This window comes from Nomia melanderi, chromosome 3, assembly GCF_051020985.1.
Source record: "Nomia melanderi isolate GNS246 chromosome 3, iyNomMela1, whole genome shotgun sequence".
NCBI lineage: Eukaryota > Metazoa > Arthropoda > Insecta > Hymenoptera > Halictidae > Nomia > Nomia melanderi.
Window position 1 is genome coordinate 12,523,386 of NC_135001.1, and position 17,637 is coordinate 12,541,022.

The 17,637-nt window shown below is 34.7% G+C and overlaps 1 protein-coding gene across 5 annotated transcripts in view; it reads right to left on the reverse strand.

Moving 5' to 3' along the window:
* The window catches only part of Mmp2 (Matrix metalloproteinase 2), a 162,130-nt gene that overhangs the window by 8,599 nt on the left and 135,894 nt on the right, over nt 1-17,637 (reverse strand). For all 5 annotated transcript variants that reach the window (XM_076366363.1, XM_076366362.1, XM_031979151.2 and 2 more), the window contains 2 exons: nt 14,863-15,005; nt 5,824-5,982 (listed from right to left, as the gene is read on the reverse strand). In XM_076366363.1, coding sequence (XP_076222478.1) covers nt 5,824-5,982; nt 14,863-15,005 — 302 coding nt within the window. The remainder of the gene's footprint in view (nt 1-5,823; nt 5,983-14,862; nt 15,006-17,637) is intronic.

Here is a 17,637-nt window from a genome sequence, read left to right on the forward strand (position 1 = left end):
GTAAAACGTATTATCCGATTATTATACTTCTATCCAACCTGTCCGCATACGATTCACATCATTCCTTGCTGGCAAAAGTATAATAAAAGTTTATGTTGCTGATAATTGTAATTGCAGGTTTTATTGACTGAAAATGCGCAAGATCATCTGATATTAAATCTTTTGGCGACTATTATTAATAATTATAAATCATATATTTGATGATGTATATTGATATCTATTAATATTAATTAATTTTTTGAAAACTTTCGATCGAATTCGACAAATCTAAACGTTATTTATTTATTTTTTATACAAATGAAATATCACCCGTTCATTGTGAATCTTTAACATTTAAAATAAACGTAGACATAGAATGAACATGGATTCTTTTCTTTTTCTACTAAATTATTAACGATAAAGTAGTTCTATCGAGGACAATTTTGAAGTAAAAAGTAGGATAATAGGTTAATCACAAGAAATATTAAGTCGTGCAAGAAACAACATGTTTAAACGAAGTTTGGTAAATTGTTCGTTTAGAGCAACCGACTGATTTTTGATATTTTGTATGTCATAAAACAGAGTTACTGAACAACAATATTGAATCACACACGCGGAATTTCAGTGGAAAAAGACGAAATGTTCGATTTTCGTTTTACCATGTGCAAAACAAAATATATAGGGAAAATATGTCCAATATTATTTGAAATATTAGCTGCCGTATAATCCAGATAAAATAATATTTTCAACAGAATATGGAACTTCAACGAATAAAATATTCTCATTTTAATAATCCAAAACAAAATTACACATTTTATTCTTATAGTTGAAATATTTTGTTGTATTAACCGTATGTAGAAAATATTAACAAACAACTAAAATATATAAAATAACATTCCATTACACGAGAAATTCGAGTTCAAAACTGTTCAGTTGGATTTTCTCAAAACTGAAGTTTCAAATGGAAAAAAATCTTTATGCCATATTTTCAATTAATTCCTTTTTCATATGGAACCATCTATTTTCTTCATTTTACTGTTACTTATATGGGGTTGATGCAAAAATTTTGATGTTTTTCATATGTAGTTAACAAGAAAATGATTTTTTCTTAGAAACAAATAACATCTGTTTTCAAACCATTATAACTGTACTTAGTTTTGGTTTGTTCAGTGAATGATCGAGTTACTAGGCTAAATCTAAGAGCTAAAAACGTTAAAACCTTTCCTCGACTTAATATAATATTTTGTAAAATGCGAAACAAATATTGGCGGCAACAGACGTTACCTCATAAAATGGAGAATCCGTTCTTCGACGAAAATATGGCGACTCCGCGAGTAGCGACGTCGGCTATCTTACATTTCCTAACGATTCAACATTTATTTTCGATATGTAACGCGTGCACGCGATGTCGGAAGAAGAGATCGAGGCAGCGAGATTCATAAAATATGTACGGCATCTGGAAGGTATCGGTAGAGATGAAATTTTACAGATACCGAGAGCTAAGCACCTCTCTCGGGGCAGATAAGGACGAAAGGTTGGTCAGACACGAAAAAAAGGAGTCCCCAAGGTTTCCACCAAGAATCTTGGAGATCCGGATTCGAGCGGGGAATTTGATTCATGGAGTTTTGAAAAGCGAGCTTAATAATCCATAAGAAATCAATCGTAAACTGATGAAACCAAGTGTTTTCTTAGATAAACCTTATTTTATTGTTATAATCGGATGATTATTTAACAAATTACATCAAGAGAAATCAATATTTTTAAACAGGTCATTTTCATTTTAACCAATTCAGGGAGTCACGAAAGCAACATTAAACAAAAAAAACGAATGTTATCGATTATAAAAACAAACAATGAATGTTTTGAAGTTTGACGCGCGTTTTGAATATTTCTAACGCGAATGTAATAAATAAAACATAAAAATATTGGGAAATGAAGTGGCCGAAAATTTGTAACGATTAGTAGACGAGAGTTTACAGAATCTATTAATAATTAAATATACTTTAATGAATAAAATTTGTATCTATTTATTTAACAAATATTTTTCCCCGTCCAACCGATACTTTGAATGAATAATCAACTTCGCTTATGAAAAGAGTTATTTCGAAAATAAGTTTACAACCTACAACGATATTCAAAATAAACAGTACAAAAGTAATTCGAAATACGAGAAACGTTTGGGGAACAAATTTCGCAGCATGTTCCATGCATAATAAAGTAAACTTCATTGTTCGTTTTAATCATCACTGCAACTCTATTGTTTTATTTCTAACGATACGCATATTTTGAACAGAACACACTCGAAGGAACGTTTCGTTAAGTTCAATATTTGAGGATTTGTTGCGCGAAGAATTTCTGCGACGAGAAAAAAGAACAGTATCGTTGTTTGTAGCAGTCTGCTAGTACGTTTCTACGCACGCACGCAGGCACGCGGAATTGTATAACCAAGTTAAATGGAAACGGGTCGAGCGGTAGCTTAATAGTAAACAAATATGAGCTTTCGAACTTCGAATGTACGTTTCAATTATGAGATTTACGCAAAGGCACAGCGACTCTGATTATCGGGTGTATAAAAGGCGATTGCGTCCTACTGTATTTTTACGCTGCGCGCAGCAAATTAGCTTTAGTTCGTTTAAATAAATTGCTAATTAATATTAATTCCTTTGTTTATGTAATTTCTAAGTCCAAACGTTTTTTTAAACCAACAGAAATTAATTAAATATTAATAGGAATTAATAGAAAATTATTATTCTCGTAAAGTTTCGATATAATTCAAGTGGTACGAAAATTGTGGGGGAATTTCATTATAAAAGAGTCGTTAAGATTTTTCTTGAAATGAAAGATAGTTGGAAAATGAAATCCAAAAAGTCCTGATATGGTCACCCATTGGCAATGAGTACAATCAGTTACGTTTTTATTTGTTTTACCCAGTGAGTGTATTCAAAAGTTAAACAAAGTATATGCACGAGAAAACAGTATTCCGTTACAGCAATTCACCCTAAGTGAAACGCTTCCTAAAGGGATGAAAGGGAAACGAACCGAGTCAACGAGCGGGAAGGAAAGAAACGCGAAAAGACAGCCAATGAAATGGCGAAAAGGAAATGCGAAAGTGGCTAGTAAGCTTGCACGATTCTTCCGGATCCACAGATCTGTTTTTCGAAATGCTGAATCACTCGAACGCGTGATAGGTAATTATGCAGCTCTGAAGAGATGACACTCTACCCATGAGTGGAAAAGTTAGAGCAGCGGCAGGCATGATGACGCGTGATCTTTATTGGCCGCGCGGCAGTAACAGAGGACGGAAGCGAGACTGAGTGCGACGAAGTGAGATGTAACGATAGAGAACGAAGTTGGCGGCACTATGAACTTTGATCTCTATCGTTACATCTCACGTCGTCGCACTTAGTCTCGCTTCCGTCCTTTGTTACTGCCACGCGGCCAATAACGATCACGCGTCGAAGACCGAGGCAGCCCGAACATTCCGAGTGGAAGAATCCTCCTGCCGCTCTGACTTTTCCGTTCGTGGGTAGGGTGCCATCTCGTCAGGGCTGCACTATACCTATGCTTGGCGTCCAACTGGAGGCAGAGAAAGGAAACGGAGAAGAGAAAAGAGTAGAAGGGAAAGGGGTACTCGCTCTTTATCTTTTATTCACGTTTCATTTCGTCCTGTTGTTGCCTAACCGCGGGGACGTCTTCCTGTCGGCTCATGTCGCCGCGATTATCCCGCGAAATTGTTTTGTCCGATTTATATCGTGGAATTCGCCGGAGCCGGCCCATACATTTTTCAAATTTCAATTACGTCGGTCACGCTCTCCCCCCTCGCGCACGCTCGCTTTTCAGATTTCGCGTGCGTGCGCTCAGGGCGAGCACGAGGCGTTCTGCGGGAGAAATCAATCGTTTTCCACGCTGCTGTCGCGATCTTACTAATTCAATCGCGTCGGGGAACGTTTAGGGCCTATGCACACGAGCGTCGTGACGGCGATGCAAGGCGATTACGTCGTGTTTGTTTCCAAAACAAATCACTTACGACAGAATTAAAATACACCGACACATTTCTTTTAAAGTTCACACTGAAATATTGCATATTAATGTAAAATTACGCAAAACGTTTGATAAATAATGTTTAACCTTGAGGAAATTTGATAAAGTTGATACTTCTTAAAAACAGTTTTTTCCCCTTATAACGTGTGGCGTTAAAAATATTAAATAAATACACATATGCACAACATAGATACTAAATTACAGTACATACGATATATAGAATATTAAAAAAGGTACACATACACATATATTTATCTATATATATATATATATATATCACGTATATCTATTTATCTATCTATATATATATATATATATAGCGATCACGCAGCGATTGTTGTACGAGAGAATGCTTGGAAAATGACATACGATGGTTACCATAGCATTCTGTCAATGTGACGTTCGCGATCCTGCGCGATTGACAAAACGGTGTGGCAATGATCTCACGTCATTTGCCAAATCGTTGAACAAACGTCATAATCCTCGGTACGTGTTGCAGCGGATCGTGACGAGGATGACAGATACGTATATTCCTTCCCTTTTTAATCGTGTATGTCGCGTAGGACGAAATTTGCTCTGTGTATGCGATACATCGCGCTACTCGTGTGCATAGGCCCTTAACGTGCCCGTCCGCGAAGGAACACCGAGCCAATTGCCGTTCGACGGCGAACGAACGGGGTTGATCGATACGCAGAAAAAGGATGGAGCATCTCACGAGCAGACTCTTGCCTTCGATACGTTGCACTTGTAAGTTGCAATTTTTTGTGAGCAGCCCGGAAATAAGGATTGCTGTAGCTTCCGAATAATTGAGTTTGAATGTTTCGAATGAATAAACAAGTGGTTTTGGAAATGGACATTGTACTACTGAATGATTCGAATATTGGTTGAATAAGTGCGATGTTTTTATAGGCATTTTGCCGGAATCTCCGTACTTCGAGGAATTATTCCTTTGTTAAGTGTTTACGAGTGATATGTTGATTTGAACCTTTTGAGTGCCATGGATGCATACATGCGTAGACCTTAAGTTCCATCTGTTTGATCTCACACGTGCCGTAATGACAATTGTAAGTGTATGACATTAATAAACATGTTAATTAGTATTATTCAATTTTTCGAAACTGAGGAATTACAATTGCAACGTAATTACGCATTCTACGAATTAACATAGTTCATCGGTCTTCAGATGGCAAGCTATGCAAAAGAATATTTCGTCAAAACGGATCGTTTCGGCTGCGAGTATTCAGCACTCGAAGGGTTAAACAGGTTACGTAGAAACATATCTATTTGGTTAAAATTGGAATTTGGTTAAAATTGATCTTTTTGGCAGCGGTGAAAGTGAAATATAAAAAGGAAATATAGAACCGATATAAAACTGAAAAATAACAAATATAATGTCGGTTCCGAAGAACGGGAATCGAAACCAATATACTGAACAACAGTCACGACTTTCTTTCAGTTCTTCATAACTGTTTCAATCAGAACCAACAGATAACGATTTCAAACAGTTACCTTCAAAACGTTTTCAATCCCCGGTATTTAACAGTAAAACTACCGGGCAATTAAATAAATTATGCTCCAAGGGTGCATAATTCAGTTTGTGTATTGCTAAATCAATTTCTTTAATAATTTCTCAGAACAACGTTTGTTATCTTTTTAATAATCGCAAAAAAAAGAAATCAGGAATGGGCCATTTTGACCCGTCTGGTAGTTTTAATGTTAAATAGCCATATTTACAAGGTGAATATGCTTGCGACAGCTAAAGTGTTAAGAATGCGATCACAGTACACACGCGGACCGACTCACCGTACATCTGCTGAATCCCGTGCCTGTCGTCCTCCGGCAGCTTGTAATTAGAGCTCAATCCTTGGTACCACGGGTACATGAGCGCGCCGGGGACCGAGCTGTGCGCCAGGCCGAGCGAGTGGCCGAATTCATGCGCGGCCACCGCGAAGAGACTGGTCCCTGAAAGCGGAAGAAAAAAACATTCAAGAAAGAAAGGAAGGAAAAAAGAAGAAACGAAAATAGGTTCGAAAGATCCGTGGCGTCTTGGCGATCCTCACCGACCCACCAGAAACCAGCGTCTCCTTCTTCCTTCGTTCATTCGTTCATTCATTTCGCCCGTCTCTAACCTCCCGCCTCGTTTTCATTCGCGTGATCCGGCTCTCCTTCCGGATTCTTTTTCCGAGAATGAAAAGGAGTTCCGCGGTAAATACGACCGACCAGACTGAAGATCTTCGGGTGAATGGGAAAAGAAAGGTCGCGAAAGGAAGGACGACCCCTTCAGAACAGCACGCGGCGCAGCTCGAGTCGCCACTTTACGGCACGTTCAATGGCCACGCGGCCCTCTTCTTTTTCTTTCCTTCAAATTATTAATGAACTTAACTGGGATACAGTGTCGGTGAATATGTACTACGTAATGGTAACAAGCTTCTTTTTGGTCGCTTCAATGGTATTCCCTTCCGAGGTTCTTTGCGGCCCTTAAAGTGTTCCTCGGGATTAGGGGCTTTAAGGTGTCGAGTGTCGGACTGGTTGGTGAGCGGTGATCGAATCTTTGGTTATGGTGGTTATCAGTGAGATAGGTAAATTAGTTGTTAAGAAGATTTCCATTAATTCGTATAGTGTAACAGAGGACGGAAATAGTCGTGGGACATAGACACTAAATAAATGTGAATGTTTATTGAGACTTGTTATAGTTTGAGATTGCATGAACACGTTCGTTACCAGCACCACATAATTGTGACGACTGTAATACTATATTTTACATAATGAAAATGAAAGTAACCCTATAGATATTGTTATTAGAAATTATAAAGTACGACATTATATTTAGGAACTCAATGACTCGTTTCTATTACATTTCTCTAATATTTTGTTTAGAAGATTTCTTGGATTGAAAAAAATATTATAATTGAGGAAACCGTCACCGAAATAAGCGCTGGTAGAGAACGTGTTAAGATCCCCAACACCTACAAGGAGATACAATGCATTATCATAGATCATTAAGTATAGTGTAATCGCAGGAACCCAAATATGTACAACGTTGTTTCGGACCTGTATGGGATTTCTTGTCTCTATCGGTACACAATCCATTAGCAAAATGTCGACTCGACGTCGATACTTCGTAACGAGAAAACTTGCTTCCTCCTAAGACTCTCGACAGATTAAATTAGTTGTAAACTTTCTTGGACCTAACCGAATCGAAAATAGATTCGGCTAGCCTAACATTACAAGTATCTCTTCAAGAGGAATTGCCGAAATTGAGATCCTACATTTTCTAAATTTCGAAACTTTACATTTTAACACTTGTAAGCCGCAATAAAAATACAAATAAAATGAGATCAACTGTATTACTGGATGCTTAATAAAATTACGAAATTCGTGAAATTACCGAGTTAAAATTCGTCGATTCAACGTATTTGTATATTACAGATTCTCATTATTTTGCCATTTTTTCAGATCGCTGTTTTTGACTTCATTCATTTTTTACCGCAGCTTGAAGGCATTTAAATTGTTGCATTGTTATCGATCAGTGTATGAATGTTTATTAACGTTTGCGTGTTGCGATGAAGGTTTCATTGAAAACATGCGTATCTCTGGTTTTGGCAAACTTTCGGAATCAAGTGTTCTATATTAGGTGCGTTGTCCTATGCATTGTTTCCGCGCGACATCAGGATCATTATCATTAGACAGAAATCCCAGAGGCGGCGTTCGCACGTGGGCGAAACCTATCCATCGACGCGTCGTCATCAACGCGGGATCTTTCGGATGAAGTTTCCTCGTTACGAACTTTCGTCGGCGCGATACTTCGGAATATCGACGTTAACAGCAGCCGGCAGCAATATACCGGGGAAGTCAAGTGCTCTTAATCAGAAGCCCGTCCCTGTCCGCCCCGGCCCGGCCAGGCCGCTCGAGGACGAGCGTGAAAATAAGTACAACGAATTAGGGGTTGTCCTCGAATGGCACTTCAGATTGCCGCGATTCGATATCCGGACGGGTTCTTTGCAAATTTGCAAGACGCTCTGCGTTACTCTTGCGCGACGAGGAGTCTTTTCCGTCTCGCGATTAACCCTTCGCGGACATCATCAGTGCAGGGTACATTGATACTATTCCCAGTGTATCTACCTATTTTTTTTCTTATGATTTTACTACCAGTCATATTGTTTTCTGGAGTGAAAGATGCTTAAAAAAGGATAAGGAATATAAATTGTTAATTACAAAATTGAAAGAAACTTTGATTATCAATTATAATTTTAAATTATCTAAATTGTCAAGCAGAAAATTATAAAAAGTGTAAGATATCAATTATAATTCTAAGTTATCTAAATTGTCAATTACAATTCCAAATTATCTAAATCGTCAATTATAAAATTTTAAAGAATCTGAATTATCAATTACGATTGCAAATTATCGAAATTGTCAAGCAGAAAATTGTATAGAATTTAAGTTATCAATTATAATTCTAAATTATCGAAATTGACATTTATGAAATTATAAGAGATCTGAATTGCAGATTACAATTTTGAATTAAAGGATACATAAGAGAATACATGTTTGATCATGAAAGATGGATATTAATTGCACACAGAGTAGCAACTAGGAGTAGGATTAATTAAATCGAAACAAAATTCAAAACGGATTCGCCGGTGAGACGTTCGCGCGAGACATTTGATATTGCACGTTAGAGTTCAAGATGGATCACCCCGGTGTCAACGGAACCGGAAAATGCTAATTTTCCAATGGATTTGCAAATTGTGGTATTCCAGTTTCTCATCGTTTGTAAACGTCCGATGGGACGTGATATTAGCAATTCATAGCTGACATCCATGCAGCGAAACATAATACTTTTACACACGCGGCGTCTCTGAATTTCTGCTCTTCTAAAAAGCATTTAATCTTCCGCGGTATGTTACGGTTTGTTGTTATTAATGACGATTATGAAACAATAAAAGATCATTTATGTTCTTCTAACAATTTAACATTCTAAAATTATATATAATATTAGTTTTAACGTAATAATAATAATGTTAAAAAAGAGTATGGCCATTGTGTAATGAAGTAGAAAGGATATCAACATTTTAAAAAAAGAATAAAATAGGAATCAATAAATTTCAATTGAAGAGATGGATGATAAATATTAAAAGAAAGGACATTTAGTACCAATAATTTATCAATGGAATGATTCGCAATAAATATGGAAACAAAAATATATATCCTACACTAATGATTAATAAATAAATCGATCAACACTAGGTATTTAAAAAAAGGATATATGTATTTAACCCCTTGAGCAACGATTTATCTTTCAACTGTGATCGATACAATTACTTTGTCAATAATAATGTATTGAAGAAAGAGGACAAAAAAGGCTTCAGGGGTCATGATTTAAGATTTTCAAAAAATTATTTATTGCTCCAGATACTTTTTTATTACGACTTAAAGAAAAGTGTCCCATTTTACTCTACTTTCCCCCGTTGATACAATTACAAGAGATGAGGATGAGTCATCGAATCTTAAGAAACGTATTGTTCTAATTCTCACAAAAAAGTAGAAATAAGTAATTCTAATTCCTCGGTAGCTTTAGTGTTAATACCTTCACATGTTAGTGTGTGGCAAGGGGTTAATATCAATGAACTTTGAACATAGTGACATAAAAAATATCAAAGAAAATTACACGTGAAACGTTAATTACACTTTAAACGCACATTTGACCGCGTAATATGCACTAATTATATAGTATATTCCACCGAGCGAGTAAAAGCTTTTAGAAGATTAACAAAATCGTCACTTCGGTTAGCCACGCGGATCGTTTGAATTAGCAATTTGAATATGCGAGCAATGACTATTAATTGATGCGGACGCTGGCGATCACGAGGTACAATTATGCTTATGCTAATGGGAAACTATGCAACGCCGGCGGACAGTGAAAGCCTAGCTTGTAATTATTAACAAACCCAATTGGAATTGTTCTGAAATTGTAGCGAAACTTACTAAACTTCTATTAATAATTCTTGCTATGCATAATAATGAACGTAACATAATAAGTCACTGACTTTTAATTAACAGACCACGTATTCTCGGACGAGTTCGTATTTTGAACGCTAGAACTATCAGACGGGACGAAATGATCCACCTTGGATTTCTCCTTTCGCAATTTTTAAAGACACACTTTTCTGAGATGTTTTTTTCGTAAATTGGTTCGGTAATATGCATGCTAAAATATAAATCAATCGTAATCTTAATAAATGTTAAAGACGGATTTTGAATGACGAAAGTTACTAAAACATTTTATCGTCAATATGAAGTGTTTCAATTGGGAAGTAACAAGAATATGTTTCATTAATATTTATTTATATTCCTTGCTATAGAATTTTTATAAAATTTGTGTACTTATTATTTCTCTAATTTTTATGTGAAGACAGTCTCTTTCTTTTATCATAATTTCTTACAGAAATATAGTAAAATTTTGTTTGGTTTGATTCAGTTTCAGCAATTTTACATAAATAGTTATATTGGTACGAAAAATGCATTGTTTAATCACTGTACTGCGAATTTTTATACACTTGTAACTCATAAAAGTCCTCAGAGAACGAATATGCATCAAACTCTCGAACCTTAATTTTTAGTATAATACTTTAGATGAATCTACCAATTGTGGGCATAAAATTCTACTTTATCCGGGTATTAAAATTTTGGAATCATAAAAGTTGAGTTTCGCGTAAAATTTCGTATACAATTGTCTGTTAATCTCAGTGTATAACAAAATTCGATTTTCCCTTGCAAAATACAAATTCTGTGTATCTGCCGATGGAGAAAAATGGTTCCAAGACTGTTATTCAACGCGAGTGAATTTCTAAGATGTTGAATAGTATTATTAGCGTTAACGCTAAACGTACCACTATCGATCAAATGATCGATTAATAATTTTGTATAGAGTGATACATTCGATAACAGTCTACTACGTGTAATACAACAAGACTATCGATGTGTATAAAGCGGCATCGAGAATTTCTAAACAAAAACAAATCGACGTGCGTGCTACGTTTTTTCAGCGCAGGAGGTTAACTTTATATCAATTCTTATATTTCCTTCTGTTAATATTTCCATTAGCAAAAATGTATCGTTTAATTATAAGAATTGATGTAAAGTTAACCTAAAAATAAAAGTAAACAATTTCCTTCTGTTCATGTTTCCATTAGCAAAAATGTATCGTTTAATTTGTTTACTTTAATTTTATTATCAGTTATTTAATCGGTTACGGTAGGAATAGGTTATTATAAAGTGTCGGTACATTTAGTATGCATCATTAGGTCACGAGTACAGGGATTCAGGATGAATTCGGGTATCAAGGGTTGGGCATAGATATCACAGATTTAACGCCGAGGATATCAGGGTTCGTGTTAAACTCTGCCTGCCAATTGGATCTTAAGATCTTGATCCTCGAGTTTGAATTAAGTCTCGCAGGTCTTGTCGGACTTGCGTCAGATCGTAGATTCTCGGTAAATGAGCTAATATCTAAACTACCTTGCGGTCTGATTGTCAAAGGAAATCTCATATTCGGAATCTATTGCTCGTTAATGATGTAATGTGTTAACACTAAAGCTGTTAGGCAGGTCAAGATGACCTATTCCTGATTTCTTCTTTTACCCTCATTGAGAAGATACAAGCATTTCTCAGAGAAATGACTAAAAAAACTGATTTGGTAATGTACGAACTAAAATACTCTTATAATATAATACTATTATAATATCTCCAGCAGAATAAAAGGAAGTCAATTTGACTGCTTGGTAGTTCTAGTGTTAAACGTAACACTTTGCCATACAATTTTCTTCGCAACTGTCGCTGAGGCAACGCAATATTCTTTTAGGACATTTCTTAATATTTTAAAGGAAAAGCGTTTTGGAGATATCGAAGAGAAAATGTTTGAAGCTGGAATTTGTAATCACTAAAATGAAAATACAGTTTAAAAATATTTTAATTTTTAAATATTTTTCTATTACTCTTTGACACATGAATTAGTCAATTTTATATGTTTTTATATTTATATTTTAACTGTCTTTATGTAATATTACTGTCTTATATATGGTATTATTTTTTGTAGACTCTTAAAATAACGTCAACGCGATATAAAGAGTTCCAATAATCGAAATACTTTTCTCAAAATTTATTCTTCCTACTGAAAGTTTCCTTCCATTCGACGTAATACAATTATGAGCGAAGCTGCAACAACATTGCGAGAATTCCGAGCGATTCGCGTCGTAACGACAATGTTACAATAACATGACGGAACGAAGGAACATTTTCATCGTAGTTCCCTCGATTTGTTCTCGGTCATGGGGTAACCGAATTGGAGGATCGCCAAGGAGCAGGAGGAGACTCAATATCGGCCACGCGAAAATTCCTCAGCCTTGGAATCTTTTCTTCCATCCCCAAATCGCTTGTAAACTTTTCGTGCTCCACGGTTTCTTCACGAAATCTCAGGTAATTTGAGTTTCAACATATAAAGCTGTCTACCAGTGAAACGGAAACTAACTTAACGTTACAATGACCGAAGACGTATTAATATGTTCTTCGTTAAACCAGCTTTATGAAACGCGTCAGTCCGATGCATTTTGAATTTTGTAAATATTATTTTCTAAATGTTTACAACACTGCGTTACATCTGAATATAATTTAAATGTCATACAGAAAGAATGAAGAGTAAATTAACGTAAATGCTATAGAGAGGTTAATTAACCATTTATAAAATGTTAAAGTAAGTGAAAGTGAGGATCCTTGAAACAGAGGATGCGTGAATAAAAATACTCGGATTATTATTAATGGAAAGATTTTGAATAAATTATTCTATATAATAATTATTTTACGTATAGATAATTGTGTGAAGTATTAAAAAAAATTGTCTCTTTCGTACACTGTAGTAATTACAATTACTTTTTCAAGCCTTTTAAAATATTACTAACAGTAAGTGTCCTCAGAGTTTCAAACAGAAGTGGCTGTAAGAAGAAAATGTAATTACCTTTTACTATTTTTCTTGGGTTATATAATGTATTGGCAACATATATTCTTCAATAAAACATAACCTAGAGTACAGAAAATTTATTTCTGTATCCACACAAAATTTCGAGATTTTATTATGCATTAGTAAAACGTATTTATCATTCACTATTATTTATAAATGAAAACAATTATTGATATTTATTAACACGGTGTTTCAATATTGATGCCTATACAGAGGTTTTTTACAGTTTCGATATTCTGCGACTATTAAAATATTAAGGAAACCAAGAAGAATATTTCCATTGAATATTTCAAAGGTTTCCTGTCGCCACACAAAAATTTAATTGCTGACGTCCGTTCGGCAATTTCGTCACGAATCATACTCCTCTTTTTTCAATGAACTTTTTCTCATTCAGTTCGAATCGCCGTGACGCAGTGGAATTTCTCGGAAATTTTTACTACCCGCTAACAGCGCACGGACATTTTGTAGCTTTTGACGATCACTTTCATGGCTGAGTGGAAAAATGGTCTATTAATTGAAAGTACCGTAACTGCGAGACATAAAGTGCAAAATTGGTTACGGAAAAGGGAAATTGTATTTCAGTTCACGCGGAGGATTAAAGAAATAAGCTCAATAAAGGAAAAAAAATATTTTTTTTCCCGAAAAAATTGGTGGAACGTTACAGAAGAAAGTTTAATAAAAGGAAAGAGATCTTTTACAGAGGAAAACAGACAGAAAGTTGTGGGAATAAGCTCTATAACGCGAACACGAATGTTTTTCTTAGAGCGAAGAAGGTGAAAGTATATTGTATATTTTACAAAGAGAAATAGATAGAAAGGGGAAGAAATAATTTTAATAAAAACAGAATATTTTTTTACAAAGAATGATAGATTCTTCAAATATTTCAACAGAAAATAATTTTTAATATGGTACGTAATAAATTTTTAACAGCTTCGAGCAATTTTGCTCACCTTTATAGATGGGTTAGCAATAAAACCGCGTGGTAAGGGCGATGTAAAATCTTTAATAAAGATTTTAGGAATCTGTTGGATGAATTCCAGGCGGTTACTATTGGTTCTTACTATTCTGCTCGAGAAACACGTTTTTATTTCGCAAGAGCTTACTGCCGGATATGCACGTGGTAATCGCCGGAAGTAAAGGGGAAAATTGTGTTTCAGCGATAGAGAAAATAAAAAAGATTATCAACAAGGAAACTCGTTAAAAAACGGGAAGACAAACTATAAAGTGTAAAACCGTACATAACTGTGTACCTCCATCGTGAAACTTAAAAATACTGACTTCAAAATTATGAGATGAAATTATGATTAAACGAAAGTGATACTAAACTCGAAATTTATGTTTAATAAATATTTCTGCTGTTTCCATTAAACTTTGCAGTCTATACGACTTTTCGTATTCGATTGTTTATTAATTCGTCAATTTTTAAGATGTTCAACGAGAACGTATATTTAATAAATCTTATAAACAACGTTTAATAAACATTATATTATACGGTTAGGTTTTGATTAGGCCTTGGTTAGGTCTTATAAATAACATGTAATAAATGTTATATTTAAGCGATAAATAATGGTTAATAAATATTATATTATACAATAAACAATATTTAATAGATATTGTAACAAATGCTATAAATATTTGGGCAATACTTGCTACAATATTCTGTCACTAACTGATCTATCTTTTCGTGTTCGATGAGCCATTTTCTGGCCATTTCATCCCTTGCATCTCCACTCCAACCCCATCCCCATCCCCACCCCTACTCCTACCCCTATCGCCGAAAGAGGACTTCGGGAAAGGAAAATGCGGTTTATCGAATTCTTCCTTACCTTCTTCGTTGCTGTCGTCTTCCAGCAGCCATATTTCTTCCTCATCGAAATGAACGTCACCACCGCGATCTTTGCCGGGGAAGAAAGCGTGCGCCAGGATCTGGCCCCTGCCATCGAAAGGATATCCATCACCGTGATAACCGCTGAAACAGACCAGAATTGAAATGAGTGGCCCAATTAAAAGTTCAACCGTCGAACATTTCAATTTTACTCTCTAACTTGTTGTTTACGTGAACCCTTTGTACTTTATAGGCTCCATTGCGGCGCCATTTATAGTATTGGACAGTTTAATAAACAATCTTGAAAAGAACTAGTTTAAGACTATTACATTTGCTACATATGCAAATTACGTCGTAAGAGAATGAAAAATGTATGAAATTTTCTTATATAATATTTTTTAATTTTCATTAAAGGTGTTGTAAAAGTGGCTTGGAGTTGCTGGTAGGTTAGGAAATCTGTCGGAGCGCTAAGTGTTAAAATCGATTGCCTGTCGTTCTGTCAACCCTTTGCACCCGAGAAGCTATTCTCAGTCGTTATTCGATTCAACATGGAAAAATGATAAAATTTAAAATCGAATATTAAATTTCGTATATGACATCAATATACGAATTATTCAAATAAAATAGTTCTGTCACTTGATGTATGCAAAATTCTTCTTTATTTTCGTTATGAAAACCATCCTCGATATTTCATCAGAAAGTAATAAATTATTATGATGCGAATTATTGTCGAGTGCAAAAGGTTAATGTTTTCTGATCGCGCATTCATTTGATTCTTTTAGAATCGTTCCACTGGGAAATATCACTATATGTATTTTGTTCTTAACATCTTTCTTGTTTGTCTCTTTCAATTATTACCGGACCTTTGATACGCGATTAAATGAAGAAAAATCGAAGAAAAATGAACAATATGAATTCTCATCACAGGTTTACTTTATTTTCAGGATACTTTTCATTCCATTACCCGGTTATCATATTTCAGAAATCCTATTTTAAAATCTATTTTAAATTCTATTACTTCTGTTCCATTTAAAATTCCTTTGTTCCCATTGTATTTGCAGTTCTATTATTTCTATTGTATGCTAAATCGTAATTTATTTTATCTTCTGGTTCACCTTTAAAAAAGAAAGTTGCTTTTTACTCGTAAAAGGAAGAAGAAAGAGGAAGGAACAAGAGAAGTGTTCAGAGCTAGGAAACACGTAACCCGAGATGATGCCAGGCACGTTACGGAACTATTCACGGCCGCCGAATAACTCTCACAAACGGCAGATATTAAATAGACCTTCCTTTTAATCGTACTCTCATTTCCAGCTGCGTCGTCGCGATAAATTTCCCCGGCAACAAGGTACTTCGTAAATCGAGCTATTGATTCCTTCTTTGTCTGGCCTTGTTCGTTGTTCTCGCTCTCATTGTGTTTGGCCGTTCGCGTGGATTTCAACCGTTCAGTTTCGCGGGCTGGTCAACATTTTTCTTAGTCGTCGGTACCTTCGGGAAGTTTATGAATTCGCTTAAATCTGGTACCGAACAATCGCAAAGTAAATCATAAACATTCCTTCCTCGAAGAAACATTTATATAGAAATTTATATAAAAACGAATAATTTGTAAAGGACATAATTAAAATATATTCAAATATAATAGAGGACAGCGTGTTTTATGATAATTTGAACATGAATCTTAATTGGACAGAGGACTGATTAAAGTACATTTAAATTCATAAAGAAGAATAATTTATAGACAATATGATTAAAATATATTCAAGTATAATAGAGAATAATATATTTTACAGTAATTTAATAATTTAATTAATTGATTACGCGGGAGACCAATAAAGACTTATTAAAATATGCCTATTTAAATTCAGAAAAAGCTGATGTATATTATGGCACATTAGTTGCAGATTTTTATTCATAAGAATTCATTTCAGATGTATATTCAAATTTAACAAAAATATAGTAGATATTTTCCTGTAACATATTAATTTACAAGAACTCAATCAGAGCATATTTCAATCTAACAGAAAGTAATTCATTTCGTATTAATTTGAACAAATAATTCGATTGATACGATTAATCGAAGTACCTTCTTTACTAGGAAATAATAAGCCCCACAGTATTTACACTAATTTCCGAACTCCACACCTTTTCCTCCAGTATATACTCCCTTCTAATTACTCTGATAAAAGATCTACGGTCTCCCAACCGTTTGCTTGGACTCTACTCTCTATCCTTGCATCCTGCTCAAGTATTAGGTTGGCTAACAAATCTCTTGGCATTTCTAAATGAAGTTTAATGAAAAATTTCACTTCGTTCAGTTACTAGTAAGCTTAATTAAATTATGCGTATTTTATTTGGTAGTTTTTTTTATTGTCCATTAGTTTACTTATTTGTAATATTTATTTATAGATTATAATATAAATGCTATATTGAAGAATAAAATGACAACCAACCTCGGTTGGCTAACCTAACCTTTAAGTGGCTCAGAATAATGATCTAATTCGCAATTCTGAGTTCTCGAGATACCCTTGATTGAATTAAATACTATATTAACAATTAATAATGGTTAATATTATTACTAGCATTGCAAGAATAAATGAGTAGTTCAGAATAATAGTAGTCTAACCACTATTTTTCAGTTTCCGAGAAAAACAGCCTTTACGAAATTGCTACTGTTCTTCGATTAATTATTAATAATTAATACTAACCAATACTGTCAATAACACTACAGATTGAATCAATAGGTATTTTATGAAATCCTCTCGAATTAAGCTAAAATTAC